Source organism: Lutra lutra, chromosome 10 (genome assembly GCF_902655055.1).
Source record: "Lutra lutra chromosome 10, mLutLut1.2, whole genome shotgun sequence".
Classification (NCBI taxonomy): Eukaryota; Metazoa; Chordata; class Mammalia; order Carnivora; family Mustelidae; genus Lutra; species Lutra lutra.
Genome location: NC_062287.1, coordinates 86,752,247 through 86,779,083, shown reverse-complemented (window position 1 = coordinate 86,779,083; position 26,837 = coordinate 86,752,247). Strand labels below are relative to the sequence as shown.

Genomic DNA, 26,837 nt, shown 5'->3' with positions numbered 1-26,837 from the left:
TGGTTCTTCTTTGCCCTCAACCCAGCCTTCCGCACTCACGGCCCAGACCCCTCTGAGAGCGAGGGGAGCAGAAGGCACCGGGCAGCCCTGCCAACTCTGCTTGCCTTGATGCTAGGAGGAGTGGCCTTCCTACCAAGATGCACCCCAACGCCCCGGCCTGGAGCAGTCTGGTCTGTGATTCTGCCCCCCAAGACAGGACCAGGGGCCCCAAAGTGCTGGTTTGATAGTCATCTGAGGACACAGTTCCCGGAATGCTAGCTCTACTGAGGCTCTGGGGTCTGCTCCAAGGACGAAACCCTCATTCCGGTAGGATCCTGGTGGAAGATGGCATGTGTCTGGCCCAGCTCTTGGCTGCTCCGTTCCATGTGTCAAGCTAGTCAAGGAAGTTCCCAGCAAATATGTGCGCAGAATTTGGAAGCGATGGAGCCAGCCAAGGCACCACCCACCACAGGTACCTTTAGTCCCCTAAAAGTCCACCCCTGGGGTTTCAGACCCCACCCAAGAGGAGAAAGATTCCAGGAGCCTATCAGGTCCCCTGGGAGGTGTTCTCTCTGCTGCCTTCCAGCAGTACAGCGGGCCAGCTTATCTTTCTGGGCCTCAGTTTCCTCTCTGGGGAAATGGCAAAAGTACGATGACCACAAGCAGTAAACAAGATAATTCGGTGAAACACTAAGCTTAGTGGCTGGCTCATTAAAAATATGTTTTAAAAAAATATGTATTAAATGGCAGCTGCCACCCTCCTCATTATTGTAAGTCAGAAACGTGTTGAGATGACACGTGTTTGACACCCAGAGTCGGCTGTCTTCATTGACCTTGAATGGCATTTCTTAAAATGCGGTTCTCAGGTGGTCTCTGTTAGTCATACTACTAATACATTACTGCTATTACTAGTACTGGTATTACTAACCTAACTACTCCTGCTACTAATGCAACTAGTGACCGGTCTCCTTGCAAACGCTGCCCGGAGCAGAGAGCCAGCATTCAGAGAGCGCACACCAAGTGGCAGACACCGTCTTCGGTGCTTTGCTTATTAACCCACGGTTCTCCCGGTACTTCTATCCATCAGCAGGGAAGGGATATGAGGGAATCTGGAAGGGCGCCTTCCGTGCCCGAGTCTCCAGCCTCACGCGGGAGGCTGGCACGAGACAGGAGACAAAGAATGAGCAAAACCCAGCAGACAGTGGAAGAGGCAGCCCGCTGCCCGACCCCGTGGAGGACGGCCCTCAGGCTGCGCTGGTGAATGGGAGGCCTCGGGCATATCACTTAGCTTCTGTGCCACGGTCTCTTCTCAACAAGGTTATCACAGGCATCGAGTTAATATACCGAGAGTGCTTAGAGCAGCTCCTGGCACACGGAAGCCTCTATCATCCTCACTGCATATTCAGGGGGACCTCAAGGAGCCTGGTGGGGTCAGGGAGTTCAGAGCAGCCCGGGATTTTAACTGGATGTCCAAGGACAGCCGTAGGAAGATGGGGACAGGCCAAGGGGCAAGGGGCAGCAAAAGTCACAGAAGGACTTCGTTGTTTCAAAGTGTGCATTTCATGACACAGCTGGATCTACGTTTTAAAATCATAAGAATTCGGTGGAGAGGGACGCCTGGGTGGCTCAGTTGGTTAAGCAGCTGCCTTCGGCTCAGGTCATGATCCCAGCGTTCTGGGATCGAGTCCCACATCGGGCTCCTTGCTTGGCGGGGAGCCTGCTTCTCCCTCTGCCTCTGCCTGCCATTCTGTCTGCCTGTGCTCGCTCGCTCTCCTCTCTCTCTGACAAATAAATAAAATCTTTAAAAAAAAAAAAAAAAAAGAATTCGGTGGAGAGAATTTGGTGTTTGCTTTCTCAAGTTCTCAGCGACGGCGGATCTAGGCAAGTCCATTGAGGTGGAGCTGGAGCAGCTCTCCTGGGGAGAGGCATGTCCTCAGAGGCATCTGAGGGTCAAGTCCAGCTCCTGCCCCATTGCCCCTCTGGCTCTGGGATCTGAGAGAGTCCAGCTTCCTGTCTGAGCCTCAGTTCCCCCTGTGTAAAGTAGAGCCCCTTTGCTGGCTCCTCTGCTTCCAGATTCTGCCTCCGAGGGGCACCCCCCAAGTCCTGGGGGGATACTGCCAGCACAGGAGAGGTATAAAGCGAGGAGAGACGCCTCTTTGTTCCATTCCAGATGCAGAAGGGGGGACGTCTCCCCTCTGCCGCGCACTTTACATAAATAGGAAGCACCATGGATAGGCTGTGCGCTCAGTGTGAAGAAGCAGGCTCGTTAATCTTTTGCTCAGCTTGCGAAAGTGTTTTCTTATCAAATAATAGAGATGATGGCAGTGGGGGCTTGATGCTACTGACTTAGGGTTCCCTTAAATACCATTTCAAGAAGATTTGCAACATCAAGCTCTTTTCTCTCTTTTCCTCTCCCCCTTTCTGTGCATTAAATTCCCATCTGCTTACCCGAAGTGGAAGTCCAAGAAATCAGGATAGTGATTGGGTGAATTAGTACTTGTTTCCCCCACGTCCCCCAGACTGGAGCCTCCAGGAACCTCTGAAGCGGCTTGTTTACAGCCCACCGTGCCTGGTCCTTCCCCATCATTTTATCCGCTGCTGCTTTCCTCCAGAGCACCTTCCTGAGCCTGGGGATGCCTGGCTGCTGCATATCTGTCTGCTTACTTGTCTACCCCTTGCTCCCCACCCTCCAGAATGTGAGCACCATAGACTGTGGATGGGCTTTGTTCCGACTGCGTGCCCAGCACAGACAACAGTCCCTGGCGCACAGTAGGCCGTTAACGAATTTGTTCAGTTAACGAAGCAGGATGTAGAGCCTGTAGGTTGGACTCGTATCAGAAAGACTGCGGCGTGGGGTCTCTGCTCTGCCGGTTCTGAGCCGGACGACTGGGGCAGCTCGTTTCATTTCTCTGGCCTCTGCTTCTCAGCTTTCGCTGGAAAACGACTGGATCTCCTTCCAGAGGCTCTTGTGGCAGTCACTGGAGGTCACACGTTTAAGGCAGAGTCAGCTCTTCAGATGTGCTAGCCCCTGTTATCTGTGTAATTACTGTTTCTGTCAACCTTAGGGAAGGCTTAAACAACCAAACCATGTTGAATGCATAAATAATCCAGAAACAGTGGGGAATTTTTAAAAATCACGTCTACTCAGAACGCGTGTTCTCTCAGGGTCCCGGGGTGGCCCACTCAGTTAGGCAGCCGACTCTTGGTTTCAGCTCAGGCCATGATCTCGGGGTCATGAGGTGGAGTCCTGCATCAGGCTCCACACTTGTGGAGCCTCCTACTTGTGGGCATCTGCTGGACATTCTCTCTCTCTCCCTCTCCCCTCCCCCCGCTCACTCTCCCTCTCTCTAAACTAGATAAATCTTAAAAAAAAAAAAAAAAAAGGCATGTTTCCTCTCTCATATGCACGCCCTCAGTTCCTGCCCTTAATTCCTTCAAGTCAGCCTGGCAGAATCCAGGGAGCCAGGCAACTCAGAGAGAAGATGAGGTAGACCAGATGTCACAAAGGCTAAGTGAGGACAGCTTTGCACAGAGATGTGTACAAACTTTAGATTTACCACAACCTACCACCCAAGGATTGAAAACAACTTTAAAAACTGGAGGGGGCTGCCTGGGTGGCTCAGTGGGTTAAGCCTCTGCCTGCAGCTCAGGTCATGATCTCAGGGTCCTGGGATCGGGCCCCACGTCAGGCTCTCTTTTCGGCGGGGATCCTGCTTCCCCCACCCTCTCTCTGCCTGCCTCTCTGCCTACTTGTGGTCTTTCTCTCTCTCTCTGTCAAATAAATAAATAAAATCTTTAAAAAACAAAACAAAACAAAACTGGATTTTATCCACCCATTGGTTCAAAGACCAAGCGGACTCAGCGTCAGACCCTCTCCAGCGTTACTGGGGTACCCTGGCCCCTTGCTTGCTGTTTGGGTCCAGTGCCCCCACGAGATGAGCTGCGGTTACCAGGTCTCAGCTGGGGAGTGAGACGATCTGATGTATCTCATGTAGCTGGGAACTACATGGGCTGGGAACTCTCATGGGCTGGGAACATGTAGTCGAAGCTTCACAGTCTGTGAAGCACTTTACATGCAGCACCCTCTGATAGATTTTCAGGAGAGCTCCCAGAAAAGGTTGTTACTGTTCCCATTTACAGATGAGCAGACCGAGGCCTGGAGAGGGTCAGAGAGCCAGCCAAGGTCACAGCTAGGAAGAGGCAGATCGGGCTCAGGCAGGGAGGCCTTGATTACAATAGCAGCATCATCGGGGCTGCCGTGCCCCTCCCGCCTCCCAGGAGAGAAGAGGCAGGACCCTGAGAGCCGGGTCTCTGGGGGACACTGCTCTATGCCGCGTGATGTAGGCGGCCCGCTCTCAGCCACTTGGGGCCTCTTCCTCAGCAGACGGGAGTTCGCTGGCTCAGGGTAGCCAGCCTGACTGTGGGCGTCTGTCCAGCATCTGACAAGGAATGAGCCAGCGATTGGAGGCAGACAAAGGAAGTGGTAGTGCCAGATAATGGGGGATGGAGACCGGGCAGGATCCTAGCCCTGCGGTTGACAGGTGCCCCCAGGGGCTACCTGTTGCATCTCACTTCCTGCCCCATTGTTGGGGCCACAGGTCCTTGCAGAAAAAAGGCTGGACACCCGGGCCTGGTGTCCACCTTCCTTCACTGGCAGTGTTTTTGTAACACGGCAGCCACAGTCTCCTTTGTCTACAATATCGCCAGGATTCCGGAGAGCCTTGGTGTGCTGGAAGTCCCTGCTCTGCTGGGAACAGACTTTGTTTTCTTAAAGGTGGCTTCCAGGGCTGAGCTGCTGATGTCCCAGGCACTGAGGGGACAGGAGAGCAGCTCAGATGATGTCTGGTGGAAGGCCGGGCTGCTCTCTGGCCCGCTCCTGCCACACAGCTCTACAGAGCCCCTCCTCCCGCAGGAACAACCACCTGAGACAGGACAGCCACCTGGCCCTTGCCCCCACTTGGCTGCTGTTGTATTGGACATTTGGGGAGGGGGGCAGTGTCTTCAGAGGTCTAGAGAATACCCTTGAGGCTCCAGGGCCCAGCCCAGCCTCCTGTTCCCTGCTGACTTGAGGGCTGATGAGGCCACAGGTGCAGAAGCTGGAGTTTGGGGGGCCTAGGTGAGCCATGGGGGCCAGCCTTTTGTCTGCCTGCCTGCTTTTCCCGGGGTCAGCCAGCTGCTGGGCTCAGAACATTTTGTGTGTGGCAATTTGGTGTTGCAAAGGACCCCAGAATCTTTGTTTGCTTGTTTGTTTTACCTTTTAAAGCTTAAGATTGCCAGTGGCTAGCTATGTGACCTTGGATCTGTGTCCCAACCCCTCAAAGCCTCAGTCTCCATCTCCACATTTGTAAAATGCACACCGATAATTGTACCTCCCCTGCGGGGTGGCTGTATTAGAAATAGAGTCATGTGGGGCACCTGGTTGGCTCAGTGGGTTAAGGGCTCTGCCTTCGCCTCAGGTCATGATCCCAGGGTCCTGGGATTGAGCCCCGCATTGGGCTCTCTGCTCAGCGGGGAGCCTGCTTCCCTTCCTCTCTCTGCCTGCCTCTCTGCCTACTTGTGATCTGTCAAATAAATAAATTTAAAAATCTTAAAAAAAAAAAAAAAAAGAAATAGAGTCATGTGAGCAGAGTCTCCTCTGTCTGCTCTGCACATAGTTGGTCCTCAACAAATCATTGCCATGCAGTTTACTGCCCAGAAGCCAGTGCCAGAGTCTTTTTCCAAGTTGCAGTTGGGATGTGGGTGCAGAAAACAAGGTCAGTCCTGGGAGCCAGCACCATCTTTTCCTAGTCCTCTGGCTGGGTGCACCGCTGTTTACGACGTGGGTCAAAGCCCCTCGTTGCCACTCAGGAATTAACCCCCTGTCCTCAAGAACCAGGTCCCTACCTCCACTTAGAAGTTTCTAGAGACTCTTTACCTGACCACGTGAATGGGTCATCTTTTTTTTGCCTTAGACTGTGGAGGAGGGGGAGGCAACTTTTGTGTGATTATACTCAGCTGAATCCGTCCAGAGACCCTACATGAAAGCCCTTTCCCCCTCCGAGCCCTGGGTGTCTGAGAGGTAAGGACGCAGAACAGCTAAGCCACAGTGTTCTCCAAAAGCTGGCCCAATGGCTGGTGACAGGGTCTCCAACTGTGTGTGTGAACAGGTTGGAGGCCCGTGCGGGGTCTGGCTTCCATTCGGTGAGAGAGTCTGTGGTCTCTTGTCAGCCGTCCCGGACGCAGAGCAGAGGTGGAGAAGGTGGGTCTCTCGCAGGTGAGGTGTGGTGGGCGGGCCAAGGCAGCCGCACTCCAGGAACGTGGAGAGACACCTGCTTTCACACACTCCCCGCCAGGGGCCTGGGCAGCAGCCTCCGCCCACCAGAGTCCCAGGCCCCAAAGCTCCAGGGTCACCGAAGCTGGCAGAGCCCTCCCTGCGGGGCCACAGAGGGCGGTGAGCTGGTGGCCAGTGTGCAGGCTCGCCCACTGAGATGCCGCCCTGGACGCAGAGCCAGTTAGGGAAGACCGATGGCTCTGTCCCCTCTCCCGGGGCACAGCGACACACTGACATGTGCAGAAGCACATCTCCTGCTTCCCCCTCTAAGAAGCCTCCCCCAGTGTCCTCCCTGGGCCCCAGGCTAACCCCCACCCCCCGCCCTGAAACCCCCAGAAGGTGCCCTAGCCGTGGAGCCCCACCCCAGGACACTGCTCTGGGGTCGAAAACTCTCCTGTGAAATGGTTGTCTTTTTATTTTATTTTTTTTTTTAAGATTTTATTTATTTATTTTAGAAAGCAAGCTAGCAGGGAGAGGAGGCAGAGAGAGAGGGAGAAGCAGGCTTCCTGCTGAGCAGGGAGCCCAATGTGGGCCTCGGTCCCTGGACCCTGGGATTATGACCTGAGCTGAAGGCAGATGCTTGATGACTGAGCCACACAGGCACCCCGGTTGTCTTTTTATCTGGGAAGTATTTTCTTCACTGAAGGCAGCCATTTGCCAATACCCAAACCAACTCAAGCCTCCAAGAACGAAAGATGAAGTTGGTCCCCATTTTCTGAGCTCATTTGCCTGTAGAGTTAGGCCTGATGCCCTTGTTCATAGCACACGGAGCCCCGCAGAGAGTTCTGGAAGGAGAGCAGAGGCCTGAAAACACGGTCACAGCCGGAGGACTTTGCTGCCAGGAGGGAGGAACATGCCACACAGTTACAGATTCGGAGACTGAGCTACTAACAGCCCCTGTATGGACCTGAGGGAATGCCAGTGAGCAAAAGGCACCGCCTTTGGAGGGATTGTAGTCGGAAGAGAAAGCAGCTAAGCTAACACTCAGGTGAACCGATGACAGGGTGAGCCCCGCAGGGCTCGGGGGCAGAGTGGAGAGCTACTTCAGGTTGGGCAGGAGGGGACGGCAGGAGCCCGCCGTGGGCTTCACCCAGGAGCTAAGGTGGCCAGATATTTTGGGTTGTCTGAGAGAGTTTGCTCTCCAGTGTGACTGGCAATAGCATTCTGTTTTCCTCTCGGAAGCGGGCCAGTTTGGGTGACAAAAGCTATGGCTGTTGTGACTAAAACTCCCCATCGCTAAGATGAGGAAGATGGGGAAGGGTCCAGAACGTGGACAACCAGAGCCGATTTCCTAAGCTGAGCGACACTGGAATGCTCCGTGTGGGAACCCCGGGGGCTGGGATCTACAGCCCGGGACCTCATCCCAGCTCTGCCACCTACCGAAGTGCATGTTCTGGGGCAAGGTGGTCCACCTCGCTGGCCTTCAGTTTCCCCGTGTGTGAAATAGGGGTAATTCTAGTAGCTGCTTCGTAACATTTCTGAGTGTTAAGTGAATCAATAGGTGTGAGGGGCTTAAAACAGTGCCCGGTGCTTTGCATGCTATAGAAATCGTAGTTGTTAGTGTTTCTCTGTTATTCTCCACATGCCTTGGGAGCCAAGCCAGGATGCCACAGTTGTCACCTGATTGACCTCCCATCCCACTGCCCACTCTTAGGCTCCCGGGCATCCTGACGGGCAGTCCCTGGGAAGAGGCAGAGAAATGGCTGACAGCTAATCATGACTTGATTATAGTCTAAATTTGTATCCAACTGTATATCTGGACAAATAGAGGTTTTTTTTAGGTCTCTAATCCCTAACAGATGAGTTTTAATAAGAAAAGAGTATTTCCCCCACAGCAGGCCCTGAGCTCTGACCTCTGACCACACGTGGAGACCCTGCCACGGGTCAGCTCCAGGTGCTGGGGCACCATGGCTGCTGGAGAAGACAGGCCTGGGGGTCAGAGGAAGTTCTTACCCAGCTCTGACTCCAAGCCCTGCCAAACCATTCTGGTTTACCAAGCAATCCTCGAAAATTAATTAGTCCAGGATGTGAACCGGACTAGAATTGCTTCCTTTGTGCTGGGAGCCGCATCTGACTTCAGAGGGACACAGTGGGGTTTTTTCGGCATGGATGGTTCACCTTGGTGTTTTAGGTCACGTGGCTCTCAGAAATCTTGGACAACCAATGGTAAAGCCCTCAGAGCCGTCATGGTAAAGCTGACCTTGACCTTCCAGAGGAGTCTTTGCCTGCAGAGCCGTCATTCGACTGGGCAAAGCTGGACCTCTTTGCTAGTTCCTGAAGTTGCCACTCTCTGGCCCCTACCCAGACAGCATGGGGGGAGCGACATGGGAGCAGGGGCTAGGAGAAGGGGGATGCGGCAGGAAGATGGCCCTAGAAAACCCTGTTGTTGGCAGCGGCTCCATCCGAAGATGGGGCAGAGTCAGGGGGAGAATGTAGGGCTGAGGATGCGAGACTGTCTGGCTGGCCACTGTGAGGTTCCTTTCCTGAACTAAGTATGCTCACAGGTGGGATGGGCTGAGCTTCCCGGGGAATGGGACAATCTCATTAGGGAGCAAGCCAAAGGAGGCACAGACCTCCCCAAACCCTCCTCACCCCCAGAGCCAGGCCCACGCCCAGAGCCCTTTGCGCTTCCTGCCAAGGCTGGAAGGGAAGAAACCACAGGCCGGTTTTCCCAGGGCTGAGCTTAGGCCAGGTCTCCAGGCCCTGCCCAGCTGGTAGGCACGTCCGAGGCCTGCCTGCACGCTCACACCCGGATCCTCGTGGGTGGGCACAGAGGGGACAGGCCTTCCCATGCCTCAGGCTTGGGGCACACAGCCTCCAGTTACAGGCCTGTGCCCCTCTGCCAACCTGCCCCCTCCCTGAGGCCGCTGCCCACCTCGAGAAGAACAGAGCCTGCTTTTAGCTGGAAATTAGAGTCGTTTCCTGTTCCATGTTGTTAAGACACTGCTTATAGGGCTGTAATCCCAATAAATCATATGCTTGCTGAGTGGGACCGGGTTTTTTTTTTTTTTCCAGGCTGCAGGGACCTCTTAAAAACCAAAGCCTTAAGAAGCTTATTCTCTTTCATTTTTTTTTTTTTTAAGGGGTAAAAAGTGGTTTTTGCAGGTCTGTCCTGTCAAAGGGCCTTAGGAGACCCCTGGCTTGATAAGCTCAGGTTCAAGTATATGATTAACTTAGAGACACAAGGAGAAACTGAGTTGTGTGGCACGCGGGGCTGGTCTCTGTGGTGCTGCTGAACTGGCTCTGTGACCTTGGGTGAAGCACTTGGCCCCAGGAGGTTGCCATTTCCTCCCCTAGCAAAGAGGCCATGCCCACTTCTTCACGTGGAAGCCTCATCTCCCGGACTGTCCTTTGTGGTGGTAGCCGCTGTCTTTCGCACACAGACACATGCGGCCAGTCGGTAGCCCTTTTATGTGGCTTGGTTTGTCACAGAGGCAGCTCTACCCGATGTGCTGGTGTGCATGAGGGTGATGGTTTCAGCAGCATTTGGGCGGGCAGGGGCGTAGGTCCCTAACCGGTATTCTATGCCCACCCACTCCGCCCCCACCCCACATCATGTGTTGGTGAGTCTGTACCTTGCTGTGTCCCTTCCCCGAGTGCGATCCTAGACCGCCAAGGCCGGGAGGCTACACTGCCAGAAACGGCTTCCAGATCCCACCCCTCACAGTGGTTGCATCTGTTTTGTCTGTCTTCTGACTTGGGATGGAGTGGGTGATGGGCAGTTTGCTGGCAGGCTTTTGCAATCTTTACGTGTTTACACTTGCTGGAGGACCCGGGAGGGGAGAGTCGACCCCACTTGAAGAGCTAGAGTTGAGGCATTTGATAGGATCAGATTCCTGTAGCCTATTTTGCTGTTATGTGTTTTCTCTATCAACAGACACTAACATAGTAATAATAGTTCACCTTTATTGAGAACTTGCCGTGTGCCAAATGCTGGGCTAAGCACTTCCATACATACTTGTCATGAGGTCGTCCTGTTATTTATACCAATTTGGCTGATGGGACGACGAGGCTGAGGGTGCACACGATCACAGTTGAATTTATTGCTAGTGATGCTGGATCCCAAACCAGAAGGCTCCCACCTGAGCCCACAGCCTGGATCACTGCAGAGTACATACACAGCCATTGTCATGTGGAGTCAATGGAATACCAGCAAAAGAGGTTCTTCCCACGGAACATACCTAGAAGCCACTTCTAGGTGGCTGCGGGGTAGTGGGGTAGGAGCCTCAGTTCGCTGGGCTGGAAAGGCGCATGCAAGTCAGTATTCTAGAACTGGCTGGGCCGTGTGCCGCCAGAGGCAGAACCCCAGCCACACACTCTGCCCAAGTATAGCCTTGTCTTAAGGTGGTGATTCTCAAAGTGTGTTCTGGGGACCCCTGGGGTCCTGAAGACTTTCAGGAATCTACAGGGTCAAAATTATTTTCATAAGAATAAAGTGCTATTTGCCTTCTCCCTCTCATCTTCTCACATGTGTCCCGGGGAGCTTCTCCAGAGGCTCTGTTACAGGTGATGACGATATCAACGAAAGCTGATATCGGGATATTGTTGGGAGATGCGAACTGGCGTATTCACGTTCGAATATTTTGGTTTTTTTTTTTTTTTTTAAGATTTTATTTATTTGAGAGAGCACTCGGCGACAGAGGGGCCAACCAAAGGGGGTACCTTCAGCCGTGCCTCCTCCCCCTCTGGCACAGCGGACACCTGCCCTGGCAGCAAAAGGCTTGTGGCCAAGCTCAGCCTAGAGGAATGGCAAGAAGAGAGAAACCGACTTTTTCTTTGGGAGGGGACAAAGCAGGAGACCCTGGGAACAATGCAGATGTCAGTATTCCCAGCCTTGCCCCTCTGGGGCCCTCTCACCCTGCGGGTAGGATGTATTCACAGCCAGTCCAAATGGGAGTTTTTATGGGGATTTTCCAGAATGTCCAGGAATACAGGCCAGCTTCTCAGCATGTCCAGTGGGCTAGATGAAATTACCAGAAAGGAAGTAGTAGCCTGGAACCCACAGGCCAAGGGAAGGATGTTACTGAGAAAGTCTATGAATTGCTTGTCATTTTATCTTCCCATGGACCACAGGGGGCTGGGTAGGCCAGGGGAAAAGGCCTGAAGACATCAGTGTGGGGGCTGGCCCTGACAGGAGGACACTAGCCACTACCCCAGAGGCAGAGGGACCCTCTTAACCCTGGAGGATTTCTGTATGTTGAGAATATTTAGTCAGCGTTCAATTCAGGAAACAGAGCCACTCTAGGTATTTTAAGCAGGAAGGGATTTAATGCAGGGAGTCAGATGCCAACAGAATCATTGGAAGAGCTCAAGGAGTAGGTTCAAGGCCCAGCCTCCGAGGAGGATACAAGACTCCTCGAGCCGGGGCCGCTCCCTCTGAGATAGCCCCTGGAAATGCAATTCTGGACTAAAGCCGAAAGAAGTCTTTGTCTTTGCTTTCTGAAGCACACAGCCTCTGAAGCTCTCAGCCAGGTGGAAAATGGACACTGGTAGGGTCTGTAAGAAAAAAAGAACTAGACCTCATGTCTCATGAAACTGGCAAGGGGGCACAAACATGGGCTCGGCCTCACACCTGTTCACCAGACTTCTTGCAGCTGGATCTTAATGGCGAAACCTGATTTGCCTCCAGAACCCCAGCTGCAAAGGAGTCTGGGAAATGTAGTTTTCAATGGTTTATGTCTCCAACAAAGATGGGATAATGGAGGCTGAACGAGCCAATCCCCAGTACTTGCCCACCAAGGTTACCAACGCTGTATTTTTTCATGTACCGAACTCTCAGAGGCCCGGAGCGTGGTGAATCACGACAGCATCTGATTAGACTTGGTGATTCCCCAAGTTCCCTCTTGGATTTCCCCTAGTGCAGCTGGGAGATGCTGCTTAGAGCTTCAGTGTCCATACTTGGCACTTGGTCTTGGCTGTCGGCCACAACAGGGAAGAGTGGCTGGCAAATCCACAAACTAGCTTTTCATTTACACTTCAGTCCCAATGCTGGTGGTTTAGATAAAGCCTTCCCCTTGGATCAGAAGGACTGATATATATAGAAATATGTGTCTGAGCTTGCCTTCTAGCATTGCAATGTCAGAATTGGAAAATCCAAGACTATTTGGGGAGAATTCAAATGGGTATTTATAATCAAAGTCCTATAAACAGGAGTTCACAAATGGCTCGTGAACTTTCTATATTCTATATGCTCCCCCCATGGATTCCTGGCTTCCCCACTCTAGCAAGTCAGCACTATACCCTTGGAAATTATATGCCATTCTTTTCTGGGCAGAACCAGGAGTTGGTCCAGAAATGAAAGCTTAGATACACCATAATAAGTTCCTGACACTCAGCCTTACTTTTAGTCATTGGTCCAATGTTTATTGGGGACGTATTCTGTTTAGTCCCTGTGCTGGGCATACTTGGGAGTACACAGACATGAGCAGGCCATTGTTCTTGTCCTGAGGCACAGTGGGTCTAGTCAGGAAGATGAGACACATTTATTGCAGGAAGAGCAAGTTCAAAGGGATCTTGGAGCGGAAAGAGATTATTTTCTTCGGGAGAGAGGATCAGGAGGGCTTCTGGAAAGAGAAAGTATTGGAACTGAGCCTTGAAGAATAAACAGGATCTGGATAGGCAGAGATGAGAGTAGGTTCGTTCTCTGCAGGAGGTAGGAAGGGCAGGGGAAGCTTGAGAACCACGGATATGTGGTGGTCTGGTGTGTCCTGGTGAAGGATCCAGGACTGGAGATGGGTCGGGTGAGGTCCAGGGCACTCTTGAAGGCCAAGAGCAGCTGGGCTTCCCCCACCTGTGACTATTCATCACTCCTAGTGGTACACGCAGACCCGGATAGGTTTTCTGAAACGATGGGGCCAGAACATTAAAATAACTTCCAAATGAACCACCTTCAAGATCACATCTGCTTATTTTGTTTAAAAATAAATAAAAAGCATCATTTCCCTCAAGGAGAGAAGCCCTTTAAAGTTCTGACAATTTCCTGAGTGTTTGGAAATTTAAGACCAGTGGTCTGAGGGTCTCTCGTGGATTCCAGTTGACTGACTTAGTGGCTGAGGGAAGAGATTAGAGATCCTTTTCCTGGTCACAGCACCTCTCTGTGAGTCTAGGGGCAAGATGGCGGGTGACAGCAGACACCTAATGCTCCTGGAGCCCAGGGTGTCCCAGGGAGTGGGTTGTGGAGGAGTGGCAGGCAGCAGGAGGGCGGGGAGCACACACAGGAATTGGAGGCGGACTCGGGCTGTCCTTGAAGAGAACAGCAGCCACAAGAGGCAGAGTGCCAGGGCTGCCTCATCCTTGTGACCAGGCAAGGAAAGTTCTGGGCAGAGCAGGCTGGTTGTCCATTGAGTCATTTGGCCGTCAGGGCTGCCCACAGCACTGAGATGGGTTGGACTGTGAGGTGGTCTCCCAAGATGGTCTTTACCACGGGAGACTTGGCCAGAACGGATAGAGGACAGGAGGAAAGCCCCTCTGGACAGGGAGCAGACCCTGCCTCCCCAGCAGTAATCCAGATCTGGCAGGATGGGGATGGGAGGGCTGGGCAGGGAGAGGGCTAGCCCTGAGCAGCTGTGCCCGCTGTATTGCTCAATGCTAGGGGGCACTAGTCACAGTCAGTGTGAATGGCGCCCCCTGGTGACACATGGACAACCTTGTGAGTGGTGCCCCCTGGAGTTGGCAACTCAGAGGCCTTCCCCAGCAGAAATCTCTCCCTGCTTCCACCTCCCGCCCCATGTCACTGTGGCCCTGAGTTTTTAGTGTTATGCTCTCCTGGGACAGGAAGTGGCATGCTGAGGCAGCTCTGGTCTGCCACAGGAAGGGACGTAAGGCCCACCTCAGCCCAGGTGCAGGCTGAGGAAGGGGGGGGTGACCGTTAACTATGCCCCATACGTCACGACACACAGTTTCACGACAGCCCATCTCACAGATGCTGGGAGCAGGCTCAGGCTGTGTTGGTCTGTGGTGATGGAGCACAGCTGCTTGGGGCAAAGCTGGGGTGGGAGCCAGCGTCTGTGGGACTCTTCCCTCCGCACGCCCCCCACTACCCAGGAGGCAGTCTCTCCTGCAGAGAGACCCCTGTCTGAATTCAGGAGTCCTCCATTTGACAGGCTGGCAAACCGTTCCTTTCATGGGTCACCTAAGGCCCTTAGGTTCTGCTCGTGGCCCATGATGGGAATTTCTCCTGACCCATGACAGTGTCTACGGAAGGGGACAAATTGGGGTCTCTGTGTGGGCAAGGAGCAGGCCCCCCCCCACCTCACTGCCTGAAGCTTAGGGGTGAGCAGCCTCTGTAGCCGTGCTCAGAGCATGCGTGCTGGAGGGCGCCCCTCCACCTGCCTGACCCTCTCTCTCTCTGCTGCCTCACAGGCCCTTCATGCTGCTGCCGCCCCTGATGGAGTGGATGCGTGTGGCCATCACCTACGCAGAGCACCGCCGCAGCCTCACCGTGGACAGTGGCGACATCCGGCAGGCTGCCCGACTGCTGCTGCCTGGCCTGGACTGTGAGCCCCGGCAACTCAAGTATGGAACGGGGGAGGAGTGAGGCTGGAGGGCCCCGGGCTCCACGCCCAGCCCCCTGCACAGCCCCCTGTCTGGGAGTTGGGGAAGGGGGCCCCTCCCAAGGCTTGCTCTGTGGGTGCCATACCTCTTAGACTGATCATTCCAGACCTTGGCTGCTTTTTGGGTGCATCTTCTGCAGCCACGGGTGACAGAGCAGACACGCATTTGGATATGGGCAGGAGAGCCCGCACAGTCTGGCTCTGTGGGATATTTAGGGGGTAATCAGCAAAGTCGGGTCCTCTCCTCTGTTCCTATATCTGACACTACTATTTCTGAGCTCTTCCTTGGTGTAGATGTACATGTGTCATCTTGGTCCTTGTGACAAATTTACAGAAAGAGAGGCTGTAATGCACATGTTACAAATGGAGAAACCAAGGATCAGGGAGGAATAATCATTCACCCACAGATACTCAGCTAGAAAATTGTCTGAATTTGAACCCAGGTCTACATGGCCCCAAGCCTAGACTCTTAACTTTCTTCCCAGCATGACTGTCTTATATTGGACTGGTCTCCAAAAGTTAGTCTGGAGAATGTTCTGCTGGTTATCCTTGTCGTATGAGAGACTTGTTTCTCTCTCTTTCTTTCTTTCTTTCTTTCTTTTTCCTTCCTTCCTTCCTTCCTTCCTTCCTTCCTTCTTTCTTCTTTCTTTCTCTTTCTTTCTTTCTTTCTTTCTTTCTTTCTTTCTTTCTTTCTTTCTTTCTTTCTTTCTTTCTTTCTTTCTTTTTCTTCTTTTTTAGCCTTTGCCCCAACCCCAGTTATAGCCTCCTCTCTCTCCATGGCAGATTCCCAAATGTCATTCTGGGACATTTAAAAAATGTCATTCTGGGACATAAAAGTGTGGAAAACACTTTGGCCCAGCTAAGGCTCCAGGCTGAAGCCCCCCCCATGAAAGCCCCTCCATGCCATCTCATAGACACAGTTTTTAATCTGTGACTCTCATTGGTAGGATGGCTGGATGGTAGTGGGGTGGTCATGGGGTTCTGGGCCTTTCTCCACCATCTGTTTGGTAATTCTGGGTCTCCTCGGGAAGCCTTGAGGAGAAGATATAAGCCAAGGACTGGAACCTACTGTGGCCATCCTATAGTGCGAGGGCAGCCTTCGCCCTGCAGAAGGCATACAGGCGAGCACTGTGGCCCAGGCTGGAGCTACATCTGGCTCAGGCAGAGTCCCTGGTGGGTTCTTTCTGAGGGGACTTCGTTTCCTGACAGTGGACAGCTCTGAGAAGCTCAGAGCTCTTCTTTAACCTGTTTGCAGAAGAGCAGAAGTCTGTGCTCCTCATGTCACTGAGCATGACAAGGCCAGTCGCTGCTGATCAAACTGTAATTCCCTGTCATCCTGCCCCTCATCAGCTTCGCCTCCCTGAGAGGCGAAGCCCTCGCCCCAGGCGTTCACACATAGTCCTGATCACGCATCTCGGGGTCCCGTCTGTGCAGACCCGAGTGCTGTTTCAGCTCCTTCCGGAGGCTGGATGCCCGAGCGGCCACGGAGAAGTTCAACCAGGACCTGGGCTTCCGCATGCTCAACTGCGGCAGGACGGACCTCATCAACCAGGCCATCGATGCCCTGGGCCCGGACGGGGTGAACACTATGGACGACCAGGTGCGTGCAGAGAGCTCTGCTAGCCAGGCGCGGGGGACACAGGAGGGAACTTGCCATGGCAAGAGGGGGTGGCACAGTCCTTCTGTTCCAAATCTGAGAGCTGCTCTGCTCGGTGCTCCTGAGAAGTGGGCGGCCTCCCACATGGCGCCCTGCCGGGGGCTGGTGGGCTGTCAGCTGGAAGACCTTCCTAGCACTGCCAGGGAAACCTCCTGTCTAGGAGCTTCTGCTTCCCCTGGCTGGAAGGCCAGACGCTGTGCAGGGCTGGGCAGAAGCCCGGAGGACCGGCTGTGAGAACTAGTCACTGGGGCGTGTGCCCTGGGTGCCTCGTGGGCTGCTCCGTGCCAGGCCCACAAACCCTGCTGCCTCCATGGAGTTAGCGTTCTAGTTGGGGAAACACGTGCTAAGAAATATGAACATAGCATACCGAGTGTGTTGGTGAGAAGCGTTAGAGAGTAAAATGAAGCCAGAAGAGGAAGTGTTGGAAGTGACTCACAATTTGAGATAGAACTCGGGGGTCTTGTTTGCTCTGTTTACTGTGTTGGCCATGAGGGGGGCCATTTGTAGGGTGCGGCTATGTTCCAGGCACCATTCAAAGTGCTTTGCCCAGATGCACTCATTCAGTCCTGATGGTGGCCAGAGGAAGTCGTACTATTATCGTCCCCATTTTATAGATGAGGAAAACTGAGGTCTGGAGAAGTTGCTTTACGTGAGATCACACAGCCAGGGCGGAGCAGAGCCGGAGTCAGAAGCAGTCTGACTCCAAGCTCTTCGCCCCTATGGACTGTCCGGCTGGTTTGTCTGACGCCACTTTGTGTGTCCTCACTGCAGAGATGATGGCACTGTGGTCTGGAAGGCCACACAGACGTGGGGGGGAAGCTCTGTGACAGCATAGGGCTTGGGTGGAATGCTGTCCTGTGAGGTGCCAGCGCGGGACGGGGTGTGCTAATGTGCCAGGTCAGCCACGAGACCAGGGTGGACTTGGATGGGTGACTGTCAGGCAGGACGGCTGGGGCCCAGCGCCTCCGGGAGCGGGAGGGCAGGGCTGAAGCAGAGAGCGGTGGGGCAGCGCTCCAGGGAGAAGGTGACTGGGAGCAGGAGCACAGAGGCGGGATGGTCAGGCCGTGTGCTGGGCTGGGGGGCCGAGGCAGGGCAGCAAGGAGGCCGCAGGCTGGGTGCCTCTGTCAGAGCAGTTTCCCTGGGCCTTGTGGGGGCTTTCATCCTGGGGCATCCGCTCCCCGCTCTGGGCGCTAGGGTGAGGCCCCGGGGTCATCTGCCCTGTCATAGCCATGGCGTCGTGGACAAGCTGCCCCACCTCCGTGAGGGTCATTCTCCTCGCCTCCACCCACGGGGGACCGCAGCCCCAGCCCTGTAGGGTTCAGGGATACTTCTGCATCTGGCACATAGTAAAGGCTCAGTGAGCATTTGTTCTGGGTCTCGCATCCACGCGAGGACAGCGATGGTTATCCGTGAGCTCTGGCCGTCGGCCCTGCTAGCTTTACCCTCCCCGCGGACCTGGAGGGGGATGGGGCTGCCACAGAAAGGTCGTTTCCCCTCCCGGGACTCGTAGCCGATGCGAACGCTGGACCGCATGCAGACGCGTGGAGAGCCGCGTCAGTGAGTGCGGAGGGGGCTGACAGCAAGCCAGGGCCCCCTCCTGCCACCGGGCTCTTCTCGGAATGCTCGATCCTGTTTGTGCCCTCGGCCTTGGTGTTTATGGGATGATCTGTGGGTAAACAGCTCCTCACCCGTGATTAATGTCAGGCCATTTCTTTATCTCTGGGCACCAGGCAAGGATTTATGAGGTAAGGAGATCTTGTCTTCACACAAATAACCTAATAAATAACATCGCAGGCTCTAGACGTGCGCTCGCCAGGATCCAGCTGTGGAATAACACTTTCCATCGCCTCCTGTGCTATGGCTGGCCCCGGAGACAGACTCCCAGCCAGGAGGCAGCCCGGCGAGCTATGCTTCGAAACGCGGGGAGGGACTGGGCCTCGGCCTCCGGAAAAGCTCGTCCTGGCTCCGTGGCATGAGAGAGCCGAGTGAGACCCCTGGCTGCGCTCCGTGAGCTGCCTCCGAGGGGCGGCTTCACGGCTCAGGCGGATCCGGGTCCCGTGTGAGGTCCTCCTCCTCCTCGTGCGACCTGGCCTCGGTTCTGTCTGCTCCTCGTCTGTAAAATGGGGATAACAATAGAGCCTCCCTCATAGGGGTGTTATGGTGACTCGAGGAGATGTTGGCCATAAACCACTTTATGGGGTGACCAAGGTGCCCAGGGCCAGGGGTGGGTGAGGAGAGCGCCGGGTGACACCGCGGCAGTGACGGGCTCACTGCGCTCTTGTGATTTCTTAGCTCCTGAGGTCGCCTTCCTCTGGATGAAGCACTTCACACATAGTCACTCATCTTTTTTACAACAAGCCTATGAGCTGGATACCATTGTTTTCGTTTTCAGGAAGAAACAGGGAGAGACGAGTGACCTGGACACAATTTACAGCTCCCCTTGGCAGAGGGGGCCTCGTCTGGCCAAGTCTGGCTCCAGTGCCCCTGCTCTCCACCCCTCTGGGGGCCCGCCGCACTTGTGGAAATGGCCCCTGCTTGCACCTCATGGACTGTGTGTCCCTTGGTCCCAGAAGGGGCAGGAGGCGAGCTCAGGATGGGCAGCTAGGTCCAGCAGGAGCCCGGACTGTGGTTTGTGGGACCGAGGCCTGTGGATGACGTGGCAGCATGTCTGTTCCCGGAGGGTTTAGCGTTGATCTTTGATTCCCATAGGGCCTGACACCGCTGATGTACGCCTGCGCGGCCGGGGATGAGGCAATGGTCCAGATGCTGATTGACGCGGGCGCCAACCTGGACATCCAGGTGAGCAGCTCCGCGGGGCACCTGGCCCAGCAAGGGAGCACCCCACAGTCTCCAGCAGCCGCGCCAGGGCAGTGTCTGGGAGGAACGGGAACGCAGATGCTCAGGGCACTTCTGCTCTCACCTGGGCTTCCCATCCGAGAGCGGGGAGCAGGGCGGAGAGAATGGGCTTGGTTCTGTTTCCGGGACAGCCTCATCCCTGCCGTGTCCCTACCCAGGATGGGTGGCACTCACCGATCATCCTGCCAAGTCTTGTCTATGGCGGGGCGGCGGGGGGGCCCTTCATGAGACATGACTGGGGCAACAGAAGGCACTCAGAGGGGCTCCTAGTCACCCTCTGCCGATGCGCCCCCAGGTGCCTGGGTGACCTGCCTGGGAATGGCACTTGCCCACACACAAAAAAAAACAGCTCCTTTGTGGCATTTTCCAGGTTCCAAGCAACTCTCCCAGACATCCCTCCATCCACCCCGACAGCCGGCACTGGACCTCACTGACATTCGCTGTGCTTCATGGGCACATCTCTGTGGTGCAGGTGAGTGTCCGCCATGTGCACAGGGAGCCCTCGCCTGCCCAGGGGGGCAGGCCCCAAAAGTAGCCCTGCCTGGAATCCGAGAGAGCAGAGGTGCTGCTTTGGGCCACTCTCCAAGTCAGCAGGACAGACCCCCTGCCCCCACGGTTTGGCTCAGGGAGGTTTAGGATAAGGATACGGGTGGAATTTTAGGGAACAAGCCCAGGTCCAGGCAGGCATCTCCGTATTGGTCCAGGAGTCTCCGGTCTTGCTGGAATGGCATGTGGGCTCCTTTTTCTCTCCTCCGATCATCTTCCCCACCTGTAGCCCTTTCTGCTCCCTGGCCCTGTCTCAGGGTGTCCTTTTGGTTCTGCCCATCCCCATTCAAGTCTTAGTCTGTGGATTTCCCAGTTCCTGAGAGGACTCAGAGCGGCACAGCTCACCTGGCCAGACAGGCCACGCCCTGTCATGCCCATGATGGCCCAGATAGCTGTGGCTGGGGTGAGGGTGGGGCTCCGGCCCAGAAGTGGAGCCAAGCAGCGGCTCACCCCACCTAGGCCACCAGCCACTCTGCCACTCGACTCCCAGACTCCTTTGCTCCTTGGGCCACCGGGGTACACAGGGTTGCACACTCCTTCCTGGGAGTTCACGCGTCCGCCTCGCAGACTGTCCGCTAGACGGCAGGTTCTCTGAGGGCAGGGGCCGTGCCCAGGCTGTAGCCTGTCGCAGTGGCTCGGTAGTGGGTCTGCACTAGGCCAGCTGCCGTCCTCTGCCTGCTTCCTGCTTCCTGCCCTCCTGAGCACTGAGCAGAGCTCCAGCCTAGCCCAGACCGGCCGGCAGGGCTGTGCCCCAGACCTGCCTGGACTGGGGCCCAGTTTCACCCCATCAGGCGGGCCTCCACCTCCCCCACCTTGGCGCACCGGCTCGGGCAGCAGGGCCACAGCTGGTTTCTGACTGATGAGAGCCTCCGGCCGACAGCCATTCCCCACTTCCCACATGCTGGAGCACAGGCTTGGCGGTCAGCCTGGCCCCCCCATGCCTGGTCTGCAGGTGTGCGGCGGGCGGGGTTTCCCCTGGGTTTGGAGAAGGCTGTGGGTTTGTCAGAAACCCAGGAAGGATCTCAGGGCTCTCTCCGGAGCAGCCGATCAGGGAAGGTGAGGTGCAGCTCAGAGTCACCTGCTAGAGCTTCACGGACGCCACCCCTGCCCCAAGGCAAAGCCAGGCCCGGCTTGGCTGGAACTGCTTGGCGTCTCTTAGCCCTGCGCCACCTTGCCCCTGCCAGAAGGGAGAGGGGCATCCCGGACAGCGAGGTCTTGCCCTGGCCCCGTGCCTCCCCACCTTGCCTGCTGGACCCCTCTTGTGAGACCCCATGACACCTTTGGTTATGATCCCTGTTGTGGGCTCAGCACCCTTCCGTGTCATCCCCAGCATGGCAGCAAGGCAGGCCTCTGGCCATTTTTCAGATGAGGAAGACTGAGGCCTCGGGAGTTGAGCTCATTCCCCACCCGAGGTCACTCACTGGTTAGCGGCCAGCACTGACACTCAGCTCTTTCTGACTCTAACACCTCTCCCTTTCCCACTACCTCTGCTGCCTCCCAGAGCCTCAGTTTCCCCTGGTAGACTGGGGGTGATACTTTCTGTTCTGCTCACTTGCCTAAGTTCTTAGAAAGGTCACTGCAACCGATTCATAGGAAAGCATTTGAAAAACAGTTCCAAGGCCCCCACAAGCTCAGGGCCTTGATCCAAAGCCACAAAAGTGGACGTGAAGATTCTAGAAACTTGAAGCCCTGAGGGTAACTTCAAGTTCCAGAGTTTAGTTTCCTCAGCTGCCCAGGTGAGCTGGGTCTTGGCCACATGCCTAGAGGGAACCAGAGGCCCTTCTCCCAAAGCCTCCCCTGCCACATCCCAGCCACTCCCCACCATGCTGAATTGTCCTGCCCCCTGTCCTGCCCTGTGCCCTGTAGCTGCTGCTGGACGCCGGGGCCCACGTGGAGGGCTCCGCAGTGAGTGGCGGTGAGGACAGCTACACAGAGACCCCCCTGCAGCTGGCCTCCGCAGCTGGTAGGTATACGGGCAGCTGCCCTGCCCGGCAAGGGGCCCTCCCGCCACGCCAAGGGGTCCGCCCAGGCGGGCCAGCAGCCAGACTTGTGGCCACATGCCCAGGTCCCTGAAGCAAGCCCGGATACTCCTTCTGGGCCCCTGGGACTCCCCTCACCCTGTTCATCCGCCTTTCTATGGAGCTCGGGAACTGGACAGCAGCCCGTAGAGGCACACGGTGACGGGGCAGTGGTAGCACCCTCTGTCCGCCTTGCCTTCCAGGGAACTACGAGCTGGTCAGCTTGCTGCTGAGCCGAGGTGCTGACCCCCTACTCAGCACGCTTGAAGCCAATGGCATGGCCTCCTCCCTCCACGAGGACATGAACTGTTTCAGCCGCTCGGCCGCCCATGGCCACAGGTACGCACCTGGGGTTCCTGTCCCGTGTGATCCAGGAGCATGAAACGGGCTTTCAGGGGCCCAAGTCCCCCATGGGGAGCAGAAGAGCTGGAGATCTTTCTAGATGGGGGGTCTGCGTGGAAGCCACCCAGAAAAAAGATACAGGTCCTCGAAGAACAGAGAGGCCTCAGATGTCAGAGGCCCAGAGACACTGGGTGGTGGGGACGGCCCCCAACCTCCTGGTGGAGCTGGGACTGCCCCTGGGTCTCCCACTTCTTGTAGACTCGCCCCTGCACGCTCTGGCCCACCCTGGGGCCAGGTCCCCTCCCGCGCTCGTCCCCTCCGTGTTCTCTGGGTAGTTATTTCCCGGGGTTCCACGGGCCTCGCACAGCGTAAGCTTGCCCCGAAGAGCCTCCTGGCGGCTGTGTGGGAAATCACATCCCGCTCCGGGAGCAGATGGCAGACCTTGCTTTTTGGGGGCCAGGCCTGCCCAGGGGTGTGGCGGGGCGGGCAGCAGGCCACGACCAGAGCCATCCGGCAGCTCGGGGGGGGGGGGGGGGTGGTCAGACTGAGACAAGAGAGGAGGTTATTAGAAGCCAGAAAAGGAGCCAGAAGGGAAGGGTGGGCTGGACAACTACTTCCTATTCTCCAACGCTGCTCTCAAAAGCAGTGTGCCTGCTGTGGCCTCCTCCCTAGAATGCTTTCTTCTCTGGCCCCTGCCGGTGCCGTCCCTGCTCGGCCACCAAAACTCACACTCCCCTCCGTCCCCCAGTGCCATACTGCACACCCGTGCTACTAGGCCTTTTCCCCCAGCGGCCCGTGGTTTCCCCTATTGTAGCCTCTTCACCCTGTGCGGACACGCTCTGTCTACACATCTGCTTCCCATTTCTCTCTCTGGAACATGGGATTTGGGGGGGCAGGGGTGGTGGCCGGCTCACCTTCCCATACCAGAGCACGACACAAGTGAGGTGCTCTGTAAGCTCGGTGAGCTAGTAAGGCAACAGCAGGATGATCCTGGGTCTCTCGAGAGGGTCTCTGCCTGGTGCAGCGTGACCTCTGTCACAGAGGGGGAGCTGGCTGGGCAGGGCTGCTGGGAGGAGGTTCAGCACCCCCAGATGACCTGTGGACCTGCCCCCCCACTGCAGCCATCCCAGGCCACAGGATGTAACAGAATGAGCCTGGGGTACGGAACCAGCAGTCCTGGGTCCACACTCCTGCCCCATGTGACCTCGAGTGCGAAACAGTCATCAGCCATGAGTGGTGGAGTCCCTGGGCTCTCACAGGGTTAATGCAATGCAACGGTACACGGGAATGTGCTCCGTCAAGCCCAGCATTCTCCACACGGGAGTCCGTGTGACCGGGCTTCTTGACTTCAGCTCGTTATTGTTCGTGGCAGGCGGGGAAACAAAGCGTATGAACATGTCCTGGGTTTCAGACCCTTCCCGCGAGTATGGTTGGCTGTCACCTCAGGGTTCTGCTACATGTCAGGCTCTACATCTGATGCTGTCCGTTGGCCTCCCGTTAACCCTGGAAGAGGGTGACGTGGACACCCCACTCCACAGATGACAGAGCAGTCAGGGCACAGAGAGGCAGAACAACCCATCTGAAATCACACAGCCAGGAAGGCAGGGCTGGCTTGGCCCCAAAGCCCATGACTAAGTAGTACCAGGATGGCAACGACAGGGGCAGGGGTGTGTCTCGCCAGGGCCAGTCCCTCTGAACCCTCCCCTGCCTTGCTCAGGTGGCTACGGATGGAGGGTGCTGGGAGCCCCAACCCAGCCTGCCTGGGAGGGGAGGGCTGTGAGCCCCTAGTGCCCACTGGTGCCCCACACCAGCCCATCAAGGCCCTGGGGCTTGGGAGGGCAACTCCGGTGGGCATTGTCCATGGTGAGGACCTCAGGCACACCCCCTCCATCATCCCTGGGCCTGCAGGAACGTCCTGAGGAAGCTCCTGACGCAGCCCCAGCAGGCCAAAGCAGACGTCCTGTCCCTGGAGGAGATCCTGGCCGAGGGCGTGGAGGAGAGCAACACCTCCAGCCAGGGCAGCAGCAGCGAGGGGCCCGTGCGGCTGAGCCGGACCCGCACGAAGGCCCTGCAGGAGGCCATGTACTATAGCGCTGAGCACGGCTATGTGGACATCACCATGGAGCTGCGGGCACTGGGTGAGGCCCCACGCATGCACGCACACACACGTGCGCACACGAGCACTCGACCACTCTCTAGCAGACGGGAGGAGGGCTAGGCCCACAGGGGCAGACAGGCCACAGGGCAGACGGGCATCGGGCGGGACTCCATCTCCCTGGGCCTGACAACAGCTGGTCAGGGCAGGAGAGGCCATGAGCCTCAGTTGGTCCTCCATGGGGGTCCTCCTTGGGGTGCGTTGAGAGGGCATCGGCCCAGCCCTCCAGCCTCAGGCCCTTCCTCCTCCCTGGAGCCTCCTCAGCTCCCCCCTCCCTTTGCAGCCCCTGACCTCGTTGTGGCCTGGGATGTGTGGCCCCTGGAACATCTGTGTCACTAGGAGTCAACGTTTCTGGTCAGTTAGAGGCCAGTTTCTGGCCTTGTCCTGTGATGTGGCCAGACTCGTTCGCTCCTCGGGTCTGTGAGTCTGTGGATGCTCCTGCCTCCAGGGAGGCCACTCAGACAGGCAGACCTGGGCGAGACCCAGCCATTCTGTCGTCACTGATGCTGCGGAGTCTCGTCTAAGACCGTGATGTCCTGCAAGGCCCGGAGCCGGCTCTCCATGAGCTCTGCATGCAGGAGGGCAGCTGGGCTTACTGTCCCAGCAGCTACCACACATGTGCCCAGCCTGGGCCAGGGGAGTGGAGGCCATACCTTCTTCTTGCTGCCAGTCAGGCTCAGTGCTCCTCCCTTTAAGATGGGTACATCATTCCTAGCTATAGGCAGAACACCGAAGATGCTAATGCTACCTACGTCATTGTGTCCCTGGGGAATGCCATCGTCTTTTTTTTTTTTTTTTAATTCCACAGTGAGGCTGGGGGGTAAGAAGCTATCTCACTAATTACCAAGGAAATTACTAGCTTTTGTCATGACTTCCACAAACTAGTTTTAGGTTACTTTATGGCCCCACTGACACCCTCCAGGGAGCTGGTACACTGTAATTACATGCCACTGGATGCCAGTGCCCTGAGTGCTGGACAGGCGTGGGCCCGGGTGTCCATGCTTGATAGGTCGCCTGGCCAGCCCCCATAATTGATAGGTCTTCCCAGTAAGTGTCGCGGGGCCCCACAAACAGTGGGGCTGGTGTGGCCCCAGGCTGAGCCGTCTGGGTGCCCTGCGCTCGGGCCAGAGCTGTTCCTCTGCCTTATCTGATGGGCACCTGAAGTCCCCTCTGACCTCTCGGCAGGGCCAGTTGGGGTCTATGAAGCTCCCCTGCCCTGGTTCGAGAGCCCCTCGGCCTGAAGGAACCGGGCCGGAGCCCGCCCAGAGAGGGGGTCACTGTGCAGTGGGCTCTGGGGTCCACTCACTGCAGAGGTGACGACCGCCCACCCTCCCCCCAGGCGTCCCCTGGAAGCTGCACGTGTGGATCGAGTCTCTGAGGACCTCCTTCTCCCAGTCGCGCTACTCGGTGGTGCAGAGCCTCCTGCGGGACTTCAGCTCCATCAAGGAGGAGGAGTACAACGAGGAGCTGGTGACCGAGGGCCTGCAGCTCATGTTTGACATCCTCAAGACCAGCAAGGTGAGTGATGTCAGCGGGTCCCTGCCCCGGGTGCCGGGCAGGCTGGGTACCCGGGCCCCGGCCGTGGCCAGACAGACACAGGCCCCCTCCCGCACACCCCACACCCTAACTGCCGCGGCCAGTCTGCAGAGGCCGGGGAGCTGTCGGGGCTGAGGCCTGACCAGAAAAGCCACCTGGGGACTCCGCGATGGAGGAACAGGCATCTCCCACCAGGCCAGATCCAGGAGAAGCAAAGGCCGGTGGCTGCTCCGAACCTTCGGAAAGGAGCCCACTGTGTCTGCCGCCGTGGCCATGGCCGGCGGGCTCACCGCGCCCCTCTCTCCTCTGCCCGGCAGAATGACGCGGTCACCCAGCAGCTGGCTGCCATCTTCACGCACTGCTACGGCAGCAGCCCAGTGCCCAGCATCCCCGAGATCCGGAAGACCCTGCCTGCCAGGCTAGGTGAGGCTCGCCCCGTGGCCACCCACCCCTCATCCTTTCCAGAGCCCCCTCCCATCTGTCTTCCTGTTTCTCTCCCACAGATCTTGGTCTCCTATTCCCCATTCCTGGCACCAAGGACCTGGCCTCAGTGTCTCTGTTCTTCCCCTTTATACCCCCACCCTGGGCTCTTGGAATGCTCACCCACCCCCCCGGGGGGCCTTTGGTCATGTCTCTCATGTCCCTTTGGCCATAGATCCTCACTTTCTGAATAACAAGGAGATGTCCGACGTGACCTTCCTAGTGGAAGGAAAGCTGTTCTATGCACACAAGGTCCTGCTGGTGACAGCTTCTAACAGGTAGGCTGCCTCAGGGAACAGGCCCCAGCTTTGGCCCTGGATGGGCGGGGGAGGCTTCCGGTAGACGGGAGGTGACACAGGTTCCTTAGAGGAGCCTCTGCCCTGTGGAGATGGGTCCTGTGGACAGG

The 26,837-nt window shown here is 56.4% G+C and overlaps 1 protein-coding gene across 1 annotated transcript in view; it reads left to right on the top strand.

The window, feature by feature from the left end:
- ABTB2 (ankyrin repeat and BTB domain containing 2) overlaps nt 1-26,837 on the top strand; it is a 174,356-nt gene that overhangs the window by 139,008 nt on the left and 8,511 nt on the right. The window contains exons 4-13 of the mRNA XM_047691605.1: nt 14,651-14,803; nt 16,276-16,441; nt 19,208-19,297; nt 19,725-19,826; nt 21,767-21,863; nt 22,122-22,257; nt 24,169-24,398; nt 25,755-25,933; nt 26,269-26,374; nt 26,607-26,709. Of these exons, the coding sequence (XP_047547561.1) occupies nt 14,651-14,803; nt 16,276-16,441; nt 19,208-19,297; nt 19,725-19,826; nt 21,767-21,863; nt 22,122-22,257; nt 24,169-24,398; nt 25,755-25,933; nt 26,269-26,374; nt 26,607-26,709 (1,362 nt within the window). The remainder of the gene's footprint in view (nt 1-14,650; nt 14,804-16,275; nt 16,442-19,207; nt 19,298-19,724; nt 19,827-21,766; nt 21,864-22,121; nt 22,258-24,168; nt 24,399-25,754; nt 25,934-26,268; nt 26,375-26,606; nt 26,710-26,837) is intronic.